This window comes from Miniopterus natalensis, chromosome 11 (genome assembly GCF_054644295.1).
Source record: "Miniopterus natalensis isolate mMinNat1 chromosome 11, mMinNat1.hap1, whole genome shotgun sequence".
NCBI classification, from domain to species: Eukaryota; Metazoa; Chordata; class Mammalia; order Chiroptera; family Miniopteridae; genus Miniopterus; species Miniopterus natalensis.
The window spans coordinates 25,138,062-25,155,818 of NC_142091.1; the positions used below are offsets into that span (position 1 = coordinate 25,138,062).

At 45.6% G+C, this 17,757-nt stretch overlaps 1 protein-coding gene across 1 annotated transcript; it reads left to right on the forward strand.

The window, feature by feature from the left end:
- Positions 1 to 8,181: 8,181 nt before the first annotated feature.
- On the forward strand, positions 8,182 to 16,782 carry LOC107532362 (transmembrane 4 L6 family member 1-like). The gene is made up of 5 exons (XM_016206696.2): positions 8,182 to 8,352; positions 12,247 to 12,312; positions 13,777 to 13,922; positions 16,429 to 16,615; positions 16,762 to 16,782. The coding sequence occupies exons 1-5, from the start codon at positions 8,182 to 8,184 to the stop codon at positions 16,780 to 16,782; spliced, it is 591 nt and encodes a 196-aa protein (XP_016062182.2).
- The last annotated feature ends 975 nt before the right edge of the window (positions 16,783 to 17,757 follow it).

Here is a 17,757-nt window from a genome sequence, read left to right on the forward strand (position 1 = left end):
TTCTACACTAAACAATTAAAATGAACTTTAGGTCTGAAACTAAACCCACAGACAAAGCACAGAATACCATTATGGTTTTAGGACAGAATGGAAATATTATCAATGGAAATATTATTGACAGTGTGGAAATTCAAATGATAGAAGTTGGGAGGTAGAAGGAAGAAAAGAGAGTTGTAAGAAATGGTTAAAGATGTAAATGTTCCCATTTTTCAAGGTATAAAGTAAAAAATGTCTATAGCTGAACAAGAAATAGAGTGGTATATTTATAACAAAGTTTCAAAGGAAAGTGATAAAAGGAATAGAATAGTGATATAACTAAATTAAAAGAGAGAGGGAAAGGGGATAGGGGATGATAAAATCATAATAGATCAGTAGCAGAAATTCAATAACTAATTTCTAAAGCTGATCAATAAGAAAACAGGAGTATAAGCATTTTATTTAGATACAGGAGGTTAACACCAAAAGAAACAGTAAGAAGATTACAAGTGGCTGCCCTGAGGAAAAGGGCAGGAATTAGAAAAGAATGAAACAAGAAACTTGTATTACCAGAGTTTTTATACTTTGATTTATTAACCATAGTTAGTTTTTTTAGAAGTTCATTTTTTAAATTTTAAAGCATTCTGGGATCACTGCCAAACTGCTTCCAGGCCCTTGCTTCATGTACAGATCTTGATTCTCATGGGCAGCTGCCAGGTCCCAGCGCCAAGAAGTCCTTTTCATCCATCTTGCTGTGAACGCCATAAGCAATAAAGCCTCCATGATCTTCCACAGGTCAAGGGCTTTTAATAGCATTTGGTATTTATGGGGCACCTTTCATCTGAGGACTGCAGTGCATGTTATGACATTATCTCACCATGTTCTTGTGTAGACGGTAAGAGGCAGGTGTTATTAACCCCATTATACATATGGGAAAACTGAGGCAAAGGGCTCTCATAACCAACCTGCTAGCTTGGTTCTATCACTCAGAATTAAGAGGGTAACTGCTGAGCCTCAGGACCCTTGTAAGGGATTCTGGGAGATTTAAACTGGCTTTTTAAAGTCCCAAAGATTTTTTGTGAAGACACTTGTGAGTAAGCTTAATTATGGGCTCTATCTCTTCCCTCTTTTGGCTGAGTGATCCAGGGCCAAGGAAGGGTAGAACCAAGGGGAGAAGGGAGTAAGTCACAGACTGTGGAGGAGGGTGGGGAGAAACGAGAAAGAAAGTCTTGATTATTTTGAACAGAGTCTTATCCATTCACTAAATAGACCAGAAAGTATTTATAACCCCCCCCCCCCCCCATTAGGTTTTCAGTTCTATGCTTGATGGCTGGGAGAATTCAGGGAGGAATAAAATTGGTGCCCAATCATCAGTAGCTTATAATTTACTTGAATTCATAAGAAATACACACATTGAAAAATATGGAAACAATACTGCCCTGGGGGGGTAGGAACAGAACAGTAAGTGAAATAAGATTGTAGGGGAAAGTAAGGTGAGCAAGGGCTTGAGCAGTCATTGTTTTCAACCTGTAGTTCTATAGTGAGCACTCACCATTGAGTGGGCACTGTGTTAGAGGCTTAACATACAAGACCCATCCCTGCTCTCAGGGGCTAGATCACCTGAGGAGAAATAGTTGGCGGGAGCATGTGGCGGGATAGGTCAGGAAAGCCTCCAGAGGAAGAAAAATCTATAAACTGAGACCTAGGTAAAGAATAGACATTTTGCCTGCGAGGTGGGGAGAGAGCTTCTGGGCCCAGGCAGGGGACCATCCAGACAAGGGAGGGCAGTGAGAAAAAGAGGCTTCCAGGAGAAAGAAGGGCTTGGGCTGGAATCTGACAATTCTTCCCTGAGGTCATCCAGCTTTCTTCTCCTAGGCCAGGGCTCTTCTCTTCAATGATACTATGTTTACCTAATTGAGTTTAAGTTGAGTTTAAGAAAAGTATCCCCCCTCCATTTCCAAATCTCTCTTTCTCTTGCCTACCCTAACTTTAATGATGGCAGCCAGATCATGTCTATTACTAAAAAAATAAATAAAATAAAAAAATCTCCAAATCTGCTAATTTAAAATTTCCAGTAAGAACTTGGCTTTTAAAAAAGTATTTCTTATTAAGAATATTTTCATATTTGTGTAAGTTCATTGCCCAAGTACTGCTTCTATCACCACAAAGTTGCATCTTGAACCTGACAAAGGACACCAACGTCTGGTCAAGGAACCAATGCACAAATGAACATAAGGGCTCCAGATGGAATTCCAGCCAAGCCAGCTGGTGGAGCTGTCAGATCACCGTAGGTGACTCAGGGGGAGCAAAAGTCCATGCAGCATTGGGTTTTGCTGAGGAAGGAGTGTACTGCATTCTCAGCCTGACTTGGGGCCCCTGAAGGAGCCCAGGAGTCAGAGTGTGGGGACAGCCTCTCAGTTTACCAGCTTCCTAATCAAGGAGGAATACTCCCTGACTTGCCTATGATGAGGACTCCGGACCAGGTGAAGGGAAATCACTTGGATTAACGCACATCATCAGGCATGACCCACCTTCTCTACGTGTCAGAGGAACTGGGTTCCTAGTCTTCTTTTGGAACAGGAATAGTAGGTGGCAAACAATAGAGCATAACTCGGTGGTTCCTATGTGCTGCGCTGTCCTGAAAGCTGCTGTCTTCCAAGCTTTTCAGTGCCCTCTTTCTGCTGCCCTATCTGCCCATTACCTGCCCATTCACTTAGTGTAAAGAGCTAAACTCTGCTCATCACAAAGACAATAAGGACTAAGCAAAAATGAGCAGGTCCCCAGTCCATGCAGAGTCTTTGCTAAGTGCTAGAGCCCAGCCACCGCTTCTCTGAGATCCACGGGGGTCGGGGAAGGAGCCTGCACCTGGGGTGGCTCAGCTCCTCAGGTTCACCTCTTGTCTCCACCAAAAAGCACATCACAATTCTCCTGGTGTCCCCAGACACAGCCTGCTACATACACATGTCTCTCCTGCTCTGCAAGAAACAGACGACTGATATTATTACTACTGATAATTAAGTTATTATTCGTAAATATTTTATTAGTTATAACGAATGTTATCAAAATCAACATAAATACTTATAATTATTACTGGTGGTAGTAAATTTAACTATTTGTTTCACAAGAACCGCTGTAGAGTTAATGGATTTGTCCACGAATTTCAGGAAATACACATGCTGTTTCCCAGGCATAATATTTTCTTGATTAGTAAAATTAGTAAAAACTGAATAAGAAAATCTATGCTCTGCTGTTCTCTTCGTACAGTTCTCCTTACCTCACCAGGGTTTTACGCTCTCACTAGGTCTAGGCTCCCTCTCATGGTCATATTTGGTTACAAAGGAGTTCCTCAAGTTCCCAAAAGACAGACCTGATCTCTCCCTTCAGGGGATGTTTTGTGTAGATGAATAGGACATGGCCTATCAGACTCTGCGCTGCCTTCTGATATCCACAACCCAGTCGATGTGGCTCAGCTGGTTGGGCGTCCATCCCATGCACCAAGCAGTGGCAGGTTGGATTCCCAGTCAGGTCACATGCCTGGGTTGCAGAATCGATCTCCAGTAGGGGGCATACAGGAGGCAGCTGACCGATATTTCTCTCTCTCCCTCTCCCTTCCTCTCTGTAAAAAAAAAAAAAATCATTAAAACATATTTTTAAATAAATAAATAAGAACACATTATGTATAACTTCAATTTCCTATTTAATTAATTATCCAGTTTATTAAAGGTAAATGAATTATACTTGTGTAGTTTGTGTTTAAAAATCCCAAACAAAAACTAATAAATGCAAAATCACTACTTATGAAGTTATTTTAAAATTTGCATCTCCAGTGTCGATTTCAAAGGTGGTCAAACATGACTGCTGTTTAATCATAAAGGACTGTGCCTGTGTTCGTCTCTGCCCCACTCCTGGAAATGCCATCCAAAAACACAGTAAAATAATTGAAAAGACCAAAAGAATAGGAGATGAGATCACAGAATAGGAAAGGTCAACATAGCAACAAATGCGGATGTGGTACCTGACCTAGTCGGCAGGGAGAAGCTGACCTCTAAATGCCTGCAGTGGACACCGACGTGAATACAGTGAAGTCCTTCAATCTGGAAAGGTTCAGGAACTGGAGCTTCCCGGCTGGACGGTGGGGATGGAAGACAGAGCTGAAAAGATCCTATGGAGTGAGCATCCCCTTGGATTTCTGTATCCAGCCAGCAGGCAAGAAGAAAAAGATGATGGAGAATCACACATGAGAAATTGTTACAGGCAGTGTGTCCAGGGACTTTCTGCAGATGACAGGCAGCGGAGGGGAGGTCTGAAGGTTCAGAAGAGACCCTGGTGGGACAGCCCAAGATCAGAAAGTCAGCTCAGCGCCGGAGGAAGAGCTCAGAAATGAGAACCTTGGACACTCTTTTGATTCCACTGATCTTGAAGCTCAGATCTTCGCTGATCCTGTTTCCCCATCTGAATACTGAGGGAAAAACCTCTCTCCTGACAACCCCTCGGGTGGCTGAAAGGACAGTCTAGGCACAGCGTAGGAAAGTGCTCTGCTAAAACGTGGGTTATAAATTACAACACTGTTAGGCCTCGGGAGCCAGGTATCTGATTATAGAATCACTTGATTCCACTTTCTCAGAGGCTTAGTAACACACTGGTGGGCACTGCGGAGGAAAAATAAAACTCAGTAGATTACTAAAGGGAAATGTGTTCTCATGGGCAGGAAGGGGTGACAGCCAGACCAAAGACAAAGAGGCCTTTCTCCCTGCAGCCACCACTGGTCACAGACTGCGAAAGTCGAGATAGACGCGGAGCAGAGCCATTTGGGGCTCATCTCACTGGGGGATCAGGTAACCAGATTCCTGGCACTGTGCCCCATGTGGTTACACTCCATCCATCTCTTGCAGCATTAATATCACAGTCTTGGGGGCCTGGGAATGGGTGAGAACAGAGGGAAGGCCTCCTTGACCACCAGTTTTCCTTCCTTGGCTCTCTGAGACACCAAGTCCATCCAGAAAACCAAACAGCCAGAAGGCCCCACTGCCCATCAAGGTGGGGTGTGACTGGTCAATAGCTGGGTCCTTGAGCAGGGAGCTGCAAGATGACAGGTGATGCCCCAACTCCCCGGTCAATCACCTGGCCTTTCCTACCTGTTCTCATGCAGGGCTGATGGGCCCACCCTGCCCACCAGCATCCAGGGCAATCCCATCCCTACACCCTCATGCATGGCAGCTTGGTGGAAACACATCCGCCAGGGAAACTTTTCAGAGGTTATCAGCAGTGACCCAGAGGGGGGAGCCTTCGGGGCTGGGTGGCTGGGCTCCTCCCCTGGGGCCGCCTGGCAGAGGAGGCAGTGCCAGCTCTTACTGGGGCAATGTGAGCCATTTTGCCCAGTCTGGGGGCAGCGGGAGAGAGGTGGGGCCAGACAGGAAGAGGGGAGCCCCTGTGTCGCAGAATCTAGCGTGCCACATTGCTGAGTGGCCTCAGAGGGGCTTGGAAAGGTTTGGGCCTTGGCCCCCCAAGACGCAAAGGTCTTTCTCACTGAGGAGGCTTTGGAGAAGCGTTGATAGCTGTGGTTAGATGCCCTGTAAGGTGGTTGCCTGGAACTTGCTTCTTCCCGACATCTGTTACGTGTTCACCTTGTGCGTCTCGAAAGGTGGAAGGATCCAGAGCCCACCCAGAAACTTCAAGCAGCTGAGCTAGAAGATTCTCAGGAACTGCAACACGGCCTGCAGGGGCCCTTCACCACTGCTGGCCTGGTGGGGCCAGGGTGCCTGTGCCCCAAATCCCCGCTGACCAGGTACTGGGCTGACTGGTGTGTCTGTGTGTTTCTGCTTAAGGATGGGCAAGATTGGGGTTGAAAGCAAGTGCCACAGCTTGGCACTACACAGCTAGCCTAAAAGCCTCAGTGCAGCCACCAGGCTGTCCAAACCCAAATGTAGGGTACAATTGTCTGACAAGTATGAATATGACTATTTGGGGAGCATGAGGCAGATGATTTGAAATGAAGTCTGTGGTCAAGGAACTCAAGGGTTTGTGCTTGTCCCATCTGTTGAGGCCAAAAGCTATGGGAACTGGATAAATCAGAAGACAAACTATCCCATTACAAGCTGTGTGGCCTTGGAAAAGCTCCTTAGCTTCTCTGAGCTTCAGAATGTGTCCAGCAGCAAATGCATAAAATGGGTACAATAATGACGTCTCTTTGTAACGGGATTACTGAAAAATCAGGTGAAATCATGCCTGTGACTGTTTTTGTATGCTTTTTTCCCAATGACCTGGCTGTATAACCTTGAACAAACACTTTTAACTCCCTGGGGCTATGCTTCCTAGGAAATGAAGGAACTGGATTTCTAAGAGTTCTTAGTATCTCTAACATTCTCTGCCATGACCCAAGGGAATGATCAGTTTCCTATACTTTAATTAAGTGCCATCCTTGAGTGTCACATGGGTGGCCCTAGTCTCCACTCACCCTCCCTTCCTCTTAAGAAGATCTGTAATTTTCCTGGAGGGCGAACACAAGCATATTCACTGCAGAGAGAGCGGTGACATCAGGTGTTAGGGAGAAATAGGGGACTGTTGGGTTTGTAGCCTTTTCCAAAATGTTAGAAGGCTCAACAGCCCTGGCTTCTCAGTGCTCCCAGTTCCTACTCATCTGCCCTAACAGAATAGCTAGAGGTGGACATGGGCAGGCCAACATTTGAGTATCAGGTCTGTCATTGACTGCTGGGAGGCCCCGGAATTTTGTTTGAATTCTATAATGCTGTTTCTTCATGGAGTTGTGGAACTATAATCATAGTCCCTCATGGGGATTAAATGAAATAATGTCTATACTGTGCCTCGGGCAAGTATCGTATGTATTTTTGTTGCATGTCATCTAGTATTATTTCCCCCAAGTGTTAAATTTTCATGATCACATCTGTTAGTGACCATAATGGGGAGTGAGGTCAACAGTTTCAATCTCCTTCATCCAAGCATAGGAGCCAGAGGCAGCGTTCCATTCAGGCATCAGCTTTCTGCAACCCTGAACTTAGATAGAAATAAGACCCCAAGCATTGCCATCCTGCTTAAGCCATCGTTCATTAATAACTATTTGAATCTTTTGTGGGGGCAGAAAGCTAAGGCCGGACATTTCTCAGTTTTGTCCCCAAAGAACAGTCCCAGGCCGTACAAATTATTGCAGCCCCCTCCCCCCACCATGAGAAGGGCCAGTGAGGGCACCAGGCCTCCAGGTCTGGGGAGCAGGGTAGTGAATGAGCTGCTATTCAAGAGCCAGTGAACGATCTAGGCAAGAATCTGAGTCGAGACTGGCACAAAGAGGTGTGAGGAGAGGCCACCTAACACGAAACTGAACCGCCTCCCTGTCGCAGTCACATTCCACATTCTTCTCCCTAAGCCTTCACCCAGTGAATGAATTACTGGCTTTAATGTCATGTATGCTGGGAGTAGTGAGTGCAGGGAAAATACGATGCAGAACCTTTCACTCTTTCCCTGTGCCTCCATCCTGGCTTCTCTGAAACCTCTAGGCTCAGTAAACTTAATTGACAAAAAAAGTGAGAAAAGACATTTTCCATATAAATAAAATGAGAGGCCAAGATGATTCTAGTTCCCCTGGTTCTTTACTTTCCAGCTACCATGCACTGAGAGCTGTGGATGAAAACATTTTGAAGATATTATCTTATTTTCATCCTCTTACCCATCCCACAAGGGGGGAGAGCTATTGCCAGTCCCATTTTACAGAGGAGGAAATTGAGGTGAGGGTTAAATAATTTGCCCAAGGTCACACAGCTGCTACATGGTGGAGCCATGGTTTAGACCAAGGACCTAGTTCATAGTCACTATGGGAATTCCTCTGGAGTGGATGAATGAACCAGAACAGGATACCAGCAGTTTCCTAAACATAACCTCAGTCCTCCCAGTCCTTTAAAGAAAGCCTATGGGACATCTACTATGAGCCAGCTGCTTTCACATGGATTTTACTTCCTTTGGTCCATACACCACCATCTAAGAGGTCGATCTTTTCTCTGCTTTTCAGAGGAAACTGAGGCTCAGAGATGTGGCGTGGCTTCTCAGGTCACACCGTCTATCAGTGGTAAAGGTGGGAAGGTGGGCGTGGCACTTTGCTCTTGGGCCTCTGTGTCTGGCAGGTGCCCTCTTTCTTGATTCCTCCTGATTCCAAAGCTTCCTGGTTGCTTTCTCTCTCTCTTCCAGGGAGGAGTCACCATGTGCTCTGAGACCAGCTCCAGGTACACGGGCATGCTGCTCTTGCCCCTGGCCACTGCTGCCATCATTGCCAACCTCCTGCTGTACTTTCCCAATGGGCAGGTGCTGGAGCCTGCCAAGATCACAGACTTGGTCTGGTTTTTCCACGGCTTTCTTGGAGCTGGACTCTTGGTAAGAATGAGGTTTAGCTAGTTTACCTCCTCCAGGTGAAGGGTGCCCCCAAACACCCTGCTAGTCATAGAGCAATTGTCTCATCTTGGGGCCACCTTCCCTGGGCCCCCGGAGCATGGCTGGCTGCCTCTCTTCTGCACCCACAACATGTGATACGTAACCAGTTTCCACACTGTGCCTGACACATCACACTGCAAGCATCTTTTTATGTCCCCAATTCCCCTTTTAGGCTGTGAGCTCCTCCAGAACAGAGTCCAAATCTCATTAACCTTTGCCTCTAGGTACCTACCTATAAAAGTGTGGGCTGAGGCTAGAGCTTAATATGTGCTTGTTAATTGCATGAAAGATACACTTTATAAAAAGCAAAATAACTGAGTATTTGTCAAGTTCATCAGGTTTCAAGATTACCATCTTGAAATATAAATGATGTCACTCCCATCAAGGCTTCCTTAGGCATAATTAAGGGATTAACAAACTTTTTCTGTAAAAGGCCAGATGGTAAAAATTTCCAGCTTTGCCAGCAATGTGGTCTCTTGTTTCAACTACTCAGCTCTGTCATCCTGGGGCAAACACAGCCATAGACAATATTTAAGCAAATGGGTGTGGCTATATTCCAATAAAACTTTACTTATAAAACAGACAACTTGCTAGATTTAGCCCACAGGTTTTAGTCTGTTACCCTCTGAGGTAGACACCGAGTTTTCCTTCCTTTCCACCTTTGTTTTCATTTGGTTCCTCCTCTCCCAGTAGTCCCTTTTTTTGTTGTTTTTAATATATCTTTATTGATTTCAGAGAGGAAAGGAGAAGGAGAGAGAGAGATAGAAACATCAATGATGAGAGTCATTGACCGGCTGCCTCCTGCAGGCCCCCAACTGGGGATCGAGCCTGCAACCTGGGCATGTCATGTGCCCCTGACCAGGAATACGAACCCCGATCGCCTGGATCCTAGGTAGATGCTCAACCACTGAGCCACGCCCAGCCGGGCCAGTAGTCCCTTTTGAAAAGACTGATTATGTGAGACCCTAATGCCAGGCACTGAGTAAGCGCTTGATAAATGGATGAATGTATGGGGCATAAAGAAGCCTCAAAAAAAGGGGACCACCTCCCTTCCTGCTTTTTCTCCCCACACAGTATTAGACATATTGATGTCTCAAGGTGCATCCTTTGACTGCCCACCCATCCCATCCATGGCAGTGGCTGAACCTTCCTGAACAAGAGAACATCTATACCAGCAATACCTGGGCCAAAGTTGACTGTTTCTCAGCTCACAGCCCTTCCTAAGGGGCAGCACAGGCCTAAGAGTTTAACAGACCCTGCTCAGATGAGTCTGCCCTGACCCACTGTGTGACCTCCCTGAGCTGCATGTATGTAGGTGCCCCCACATCCCTGGCAACAGTAAAATGCAATCTGTCCTCTTTCCTGGTTCAGGTTCCCAGCTCCTCCACCTTGTCTGTGGACCCACCAGTGCTTGTCTCCTGCCTCTTATCGTCACTACTTATTTCTGCACCATAGATTCCCATTTCTCAGCTCGACCACTAAGCAAATTCCTAAATTCACTCTCTTCAACTGTATACTATATAGGAACATCAACACCCAACTTCTCTCAAAATATAAATGAGCAAATACAGTGACTATTGAAAGGAATCAGGCAGCTTGAGATCCTCGTTTCCTAATAGCAAAATCTCAGAACATGTATTTGAAGAGAGTGACTCAGAGGGAAAACATTCTGTGATCAGGAGGGAAACAGAGGGAGCCCGGCTCAATCAGGGACCTGACACCCTGTCTCCACAGCATCCCTCAACCCCATGGGCTTGTCCAACCCTCGCTCTAGCTTTCCAACACAACCTTCTGGAACTCCTGGGAAAATGGTTGCATTTGTATATTCCCAGTGAACTAGGGTTAACATAAACAGGACAGAACCAGTCCATGAAGCTGCATAAAGTTAAAACACAGAGAGCCAGTCCCTCTTTCTCTTCTTTTTTTCCATCAGTCTTTCATGTCCCCTCTATGTGCCTGGCTCTGGAACAAACTAAGGCAATGGCCATGGTGTTGGAGAGAAGAGGGTGTATTTGAGCTGTGAGCTCTTAGGCACGGCGCTGCATCTCTCTAAAATCTCTGTAAAATGGGGATATCAATAATCGCCATCTGCTACGGTTACGGTGAGCCTTGTATAAGATCACGTAGAGAGCACCCAGTCCCAAGTCTGGCTCCTAGCTACTGTTCATTCAATGTCAGCCATAAGAGAATCAGAGCAAGGGGAGGTCAAACCATCCTTGCACCTAGTGCTGTGGAGTCAGATACACCCACTTGCACTATAAAGAGAGAGCTGATAATCAGGAAAACTCAGCACACTCTTCTCCAGCACAGTAGATGCACACTGTCAAATCCTGTGGTTCTCCTTTTACTAGAGGCCATTGTCAATACCCCTGCTCTCATCAAGGGTTCACAAAACTTGCACACCAGTTGGGAGTTTAGTGCCGTGTCTGCATATTTTGCTTTACAGTGACTTGGATACTCTGGGGAGGGGTATGCACCTTCCAGTTCTCCACAGTCCCCACCACTCCCTAGTATATTCTACCAGGACACACTTTTTTACTTAAAATTACCTGCAGTGTCTCTAAAGTCAAATGAGTTTGCACCCTCATCTTCGCACACCCAGCCTCAGACTATCATCTTCAGCATCAACCACAGACCAATCGTATTTTCTCCAAGATATGTCTTAGTCATCTTGATGAGGATGGGGGCTGGGGATCTCTCAGATGCTTGTATCAGCAAACACGTACCAACCCTTTCTCAGGGTGAGGTGATTTTTTCCATTAAGTCAAGTTCATCCACTATGTATCTATTTCTTGTTCCTGGCTCATGGTCCTAGCATGCCTGTACCCTTTCTCCTACCCCACACTGCCAGAAGAAACAGGGGGAAGTGTCATCACAAATTTTACCACCCTGGGTCCTTGGGTCTGATTCTGTGTGGGGGACTGGGGTAAGAGCTGCTGCCCCCAGAGCTCAGAGCCCAACAGGAGGAGAATGAAGCAGACTCGGTGCAATGGGACAGAGTGGTGGGAAGGAAGGAACCATTCACTTTAACTGGTGGGGGGCCACTGAAAACTACAAACAGGGCATGTGGTGCCTCATGGCTGCTATAATCGATTACCACAAACCTGGTGGCTTAAAGCATCAGAAACTTATTCTCTCACAGTTCTTAAGGCCAGAGTTCTAACTGAATGTGTTGGCAGAGCCCCATGTTCTGTGTTCTAGGGGACAATCCATCCCCTGCCTTTCCCAGCTTCTGGTGGCTGCTGGCATTCCTTGACTTGTGGCTGCATCACTCCAGCCTCCACCTCTATCTTCACAGTCTCTGCCTCTGCCTTCTCCTCTGTGCTGGTCTCTCAAAGCTCCTTCTGCATGTGATCGTATTTAGGGCCCACCCAGGATAAACTCCTGGTAAGACCCCAGTTTAACAACATCATTAGTTATATATGGTAATATCACAGGTCCCAGGATTAGGAAGTGAATATATCTTTGGGGTTGGGAGGGGGGCATTTGTTCAGCCTACCACAAGATATAACATCTAAACTAACCTTTTGCGGGTGAAGATGAATTTACCTGATGGCCAAGGGTGAAAGGCATACTCAAGGCCCCAAAGCAGGAAAGTCCTGGGTCTATCTGGGAGGCCATAAACTGGTGCGTCAGGAGGTCTAAGTGATGGAGGAGAGGTGAGACCATGAAAGGCTCATGTACACAAAGTCCAGGGACTATGCACTATTCTTCAGACAATGAGGAATCATTAGACATTTTTAATAACTAGAGACACAGTCGAAATCTTGTTCCTAAAAGGTAATATTCCCTTCATTACAAGAGTTTTTATTTTTGTTTTATTTTATTTTGCCACAGGTTATGGTGCCAGCGCTAATGCTGTTGAGAGGAGGTGGAGGGGGCTGCTGTGCCCACAGATGTGGGGTAAGTTCTGTGGATTCTACAGAATGTTTAACCTCCTACCTACTCCCACCCCCAAAGGGCTTATTTCCTAGACCATGTGCTTTGGCTCTTCTGAAGGATAGACTATTGACCAATGCTCCTTTTGAAGCATAGTGATATTATGTAGGGCCCTAGCCAAAAGAGATCCCAGGAAAAACGAGCCTGGAGAGGTGTGAGCACAGTCCTTTGTAGTGGACACAGAGCTCTGGTAGACCAGCCTGCTAGGGTTTGATTGTTTGTGCTTCTGTCTGTCTGTCTGTCTGTCTGTGAGGAGGTCTAGGACCTTCACATCCTTTGGCTTTCCTATTTCCCTGTTAGCGAATGGTGTAACACATCATAGAACTGGGATTCAAGCAAGAAGGGACATTGAAGATTATAGTCTCGAAAACACCTTCACAGGAATTCTCTTAAAATGCCCTGTGAAGAACAAAAAGTTGCCACTCTGTAAGTTCATCCATTACGTATTTATTTCTTGTTCCTGATCTTGTCCCTGATCACAGCAAGCTGTCCGTTGCTTTTCCATTTCTAGTTCACACACCATCTCATTTCTCTTTTCTGCTCCAAAAGTTCCCTGTCCCAACCCTGCAGCTTCCAATCAGACCCTCTGCAGAGGCCTTAACCCTGCACTGAGGACCATCTCCAAGGGGCTTCCTGAGTCACTCCACTCAGCTCCAGCTGTCCCCTTGCCTTACTCCCTGTAGTAAGAGGGACACAGCATGGACGTGTCAGGAATAAAAGATCATGCTTTGAAGCAAGCAGGTCCTTCAGCTTTACCCCTATTCAGTAATGTGCTAATATGCCAGAAGGTCACCTTTCCTTGACACTTGCCTCACTGTGACACTCACTCACCCACCCACCCAGTCAACATATATTTATGGAGTTTATACACAGTGTAACCCCTCAGTTGGTCACTGACTCAGGCTTTAGAAAAGCAATTATTCATTTATTCACCAAACCATACAACAAACACTAACACCAAACAGCAGGAAGACAAATAAGTTTCATTTAGGGTGCAGCATCCATTGGTCAGTCACTCCTGGGTGAGGCCTCACCCACGACTGGAGGAAAACAGTGCAGAGGCCAATTACAATTGTACCAAGAGTGCAGACAGGGGATTGACAATACACATGCTTTATGTACCAGGCAATATGTAGGCACTGGGGGGGTTACACTCACCACTCACCACTTACAGTTTAGTAGTGAATTATCTCATTCTTTAGGATTGTAACTGGGGTAGATAAATGGACAGAGGGTGTCTCAGCTCTAACACCACTTTTTGTACATTTGGGAAACAAAACAAAAACACCTACCTGGCCTGGCATCTGCAAGAAAAGATTTGGACCTGCTTCCATTTGCAGGAAACTTGGGATGCGTCTGTAAAAAGCTTGTTTCCCACCACCTCCCTTCCCATTGCTGCACTGAATTTCTGACTCTGTTCCATTGTAGATGCTGTTCCCTGTGCTTCTGGCCATACAGGGCACTATGGGGGCTGTGTACTGCGTGATCATTTCTTCACTGGGTTTGCTCAGCGGCCCCTTCTGTGACACAGGCAGTGGAAACTACACCTACCCGTTCAGGAATGACAGCCTGGAGTGAGTAGCATTCATGGTCTTGGGTCAGTGCCTAACACCTAATGATGATACAGCTGATGACCACAAAGAGTATGTGCCCTCAGTATTGACCATCCAGTAACGGGGTCAGGCACTTTCATTCATACCTAGTGCCTTGTTCCTCTCTCCACACCTACTCCCAAATCAATAATCTCTAGGAGGTGATTGGCCAAGGCAAGAAGTGCCCATGAATTAGCCCCAGTTATTAAATGCAACTGAGTATGTGCTGAGGGCCTGCTTAGTATTTGTTAGGCACTGTGATAGGAGAAGGGAGTACAAAGGAAGGATAAGACAACATGCCTATTTGCAAGTAGTTCACAATCAAACTGGGGAGATAAGTACCAAATTTAGAGTTGCACAAATATCCTGAAATGTCTGGATCCTGTGATGATGATGCATATTTATTTTTCTAAAGAAACACAGAAAGAAACCAAACACCAATTTATTGAGAAAGACCCTGCTTCTCTTCTCATTTCATGATCTCTCTACCTGGCAGATCTCATCCATCCCCCTGGCTATCAGAACCATCCATCTACCCATGTAAATAATCCCAAAATGTCTATTTCAAACCTAAATCTTCTGAATTCTTGACCCAAATTTCTAATTACCTCCTTAAAATTTCCTCTTGAAATTTCCTTACAATATTTCAATATTAATATGTCCAAAACTCTATGTCTACAAATCTCCTGTCAGCCATTGCCATTCTAGTAAATGTCACCTAAAAGCTGTGAGTTGTCTTTGATTCTTCTGTCTTCTCACTCCCCCTGTTCAATCCGTTACCAAATCTTGTCAGTTCTACCCTGACAATATATCTTGAATATACGTTGCTTTTCACCTAGTCTGTTATCACCCTGTTCCCAATCTCCAACACCATCTACCTCCACACCTACAACAGCCCTCCAACAAGTATCTGTTGACCACCAGTTGACATTCAAGCTAGACCTGGGCAGTTGGAGGCTCCTCAGCCCCTCCCCTGTCCTTGAAATGTGCATCCATTTGCCTTCCCCACCTCCAGAAGCTGTTCCAAGGATACAGCCTGGAGAAAGCAATGTGATGTTGAGACTATCTGGACAGTATACTTGACTGACTCCAGTTAGGGCCTCTCTATAAAAACTTTTAAGATGCTGGTGGGTGAGTGTGGAGACCTACTCATCTTGTGGCCATCCTATACAAGTATCGTAACTAAATCCCCTTGCTTATCAAACCTGCACCTACCCATCGGAGCGGTCAGCCTGTTTCTTCAGCCTCTCCCTACCCTCCCTCTATGCGGGCTGGTTTCAGGTTACACTTGGGAAGCTCCTGGCCAAATTTAGGAAGCAACAGTATCCCAGTTCCATTCTGCCCTTCAATCCTTTTGCCATAGATTAGCCAAAGGGGTTTTTGTAAAATGTAAAGATGCTGATAAGGCCAAGAAATCTTTACATTTCAGGAATTTGCGATCTCATTGGGAACTCAATAGATGGGGGCATGAATATGGGTGAAGGTAGAACAAAATAGAGACAGAAATGTCAAATAATATACAGCTCTGTGAAATATGGCCTGAAAATTATTCCATATTCTCTTTATCCAATTAGTACACTCAGACCCCAAATTTCCCTTACAGTTTTTGCTCATGTGCTATTTCTTTTTACCATTCACTGCTCTGCTCTCTGCTGCTGTCTCCTTCAAGGCCTGGTAACTCCAGCATTCCCTCTGAAGCTACCCTAGACCTCTAGACTTCGCCTTTCTATGATAATTATAACTAAAATATATTGCCTACTGCCTGGCAGGCAACGTGCCAACACCTTATCTAAGCCTCCCAACCACTCTATGGTATTGATGGCATTTTTACAAATTGAGTTTTTAGAGAAAGAGAGGAAAACAGGAAGGGGGGGAGAGAGAGAAGAAAGGAGGGAGAGAGGAAGGGAGAGATCAGCATCAGCAGTGGTTGTTGTTCCACTTACTGATGCATTCATTAGATGATTCTTGTATGAGCCCTGACGGGGGATGGAACTCACAACCTTGGCATATCTAACCAACTGAGCTACCCGGCCAGGGTCTTAACGCCATTTTTAGCCCCATTTTATACATAAGGAATCTGCTGTACAGAAACATTCAGGAAACTTATGTAGAACTTTTTAGTAAGGAAGCTGGAGTTAGGACCTGGGCCTCTGGGACTTCTATGCCCAAGCTCTTAACCATTCCCGCTGCCTCTGAGACCCTCATAACAGCCACGAATATCGTGAGCCCAGGAATTCCCCTTCTCTGTGCTCTGCTTTGCTCATATGCTATGCCTGCATCCACAATGCCTGCTGAGATACTGTGCTATCGGAGGGAAGGGGTGTGTTCAACCTTCCCCCAGGGAGCAGCAGTAAAGCTGCTGTCTTTATGAAGATGAGAGCAATGAAGCCCCTAAAGCTTTGGAAGCTCCTGTGTTAGACTTGTAAGTAGCACCCCCTCCCTTTCCTGTCTCTCAAAGCCAGGCTCATTTTCCCCTCTGACCTGACAGGGACAACTACTTATTCAACCAGCCCTCCTGGGCCACGTGCCAAGAGCCTGAGCACATCGTCCTGTGGAACGTGGTCCTGTTCTCCATCCTCTTAGGGATCGGCGTGGTCGAAGCCCTGCTCTGCCTTAGCCAAGTCATCAGTGGGCTCTGTGACGTCTACTGTGGTACCTGCATCCGAAAAGGACAGGTGGGTGCTTCTAGAACCCGGGAATTTTCAAGTCACTTGCCCCTGACCTGTTCCACACCATCTCTCTCCTGCTCTAGCCTCACAACCCCAGAGGTAACTAGGAAATGCCATTACTTGCCACTTTGGGCTTAATTTTTTTCTTTCAGGTGAACATAACTGGTCTGTAAACAGCCTAAGAAATCACGACTGATTGACAGACGAAGGAGAGTCCCCCAGGTTTCAGAAGGACTGGATTTGGTGAATGTCAATCTCCAGAGTTCTGAGAAGCTGGGGAAAAAGCCCCCGGCTTTCTTACCAGAGTAGGTTTATATAAAAGGACAACAGTTTTGAAAACTTCATCTGCTTTGCTAGAATAAAGGTTGACATTTCCTCCAAATGATCTCTAGGAATGATAAACAGAGTCATAGGAATGTACAATCATAGAAATAAAAAATACGTAATATAATAATAGACGCTTCAATGCATTGGGTGTTATTATATTCCAGGCCCTGTGCCCAGCACTTTATCTACATTGTCTCAGTTAATCCTATAAAGCAAGTGGCATTTTAATGCCGTATTGCACATGAGGAAATGCAGGCTCAGAGAGGTTCAGTTCCTGTCTGAAATGAATGAATCTAGTTTTGAATTTGGGCCTGATTCCAACATTTGTATTCTAGACTACTCTCCAGTGGACCTTGGAGCTTATTGCTTAGACACTAACTAGTTCCTAGGATCATATTAGGTGTTTTTCATTTACAAAAAAAGGGGAGGCAGGGACTCTGGTCAAATTAATTTTAAATACACTGGGTTAAACAAAGTTTAATGGGTTTCTCTGCTGCAGGACTTGTCAGCCTTTACAAAGCCAGTGTGCACTGCTGACCTCCAGAAGAAGAATAGTAAATGCCCAATTTCCCAGCCCTATTTGACCACAAAGCCCTTTTCTCTCGGAACAATTTTTATGGGGCCAATATTCCATGGAGCACACGTTGAGAAACACTGCATGACTCAGTGATGAGGTAGGAGCCGCTTCACTTAAGCCATGAGAGTCCAAGAGATTTTTTTCCAAACCATCAGAGAAGTAGAAACATTTGGGATGAGACAGGTTAAGAGCTACTCACCTGTTCTTTTGTTCTGCTTTGATTTATGTTTTTTAAGTTTTTAGC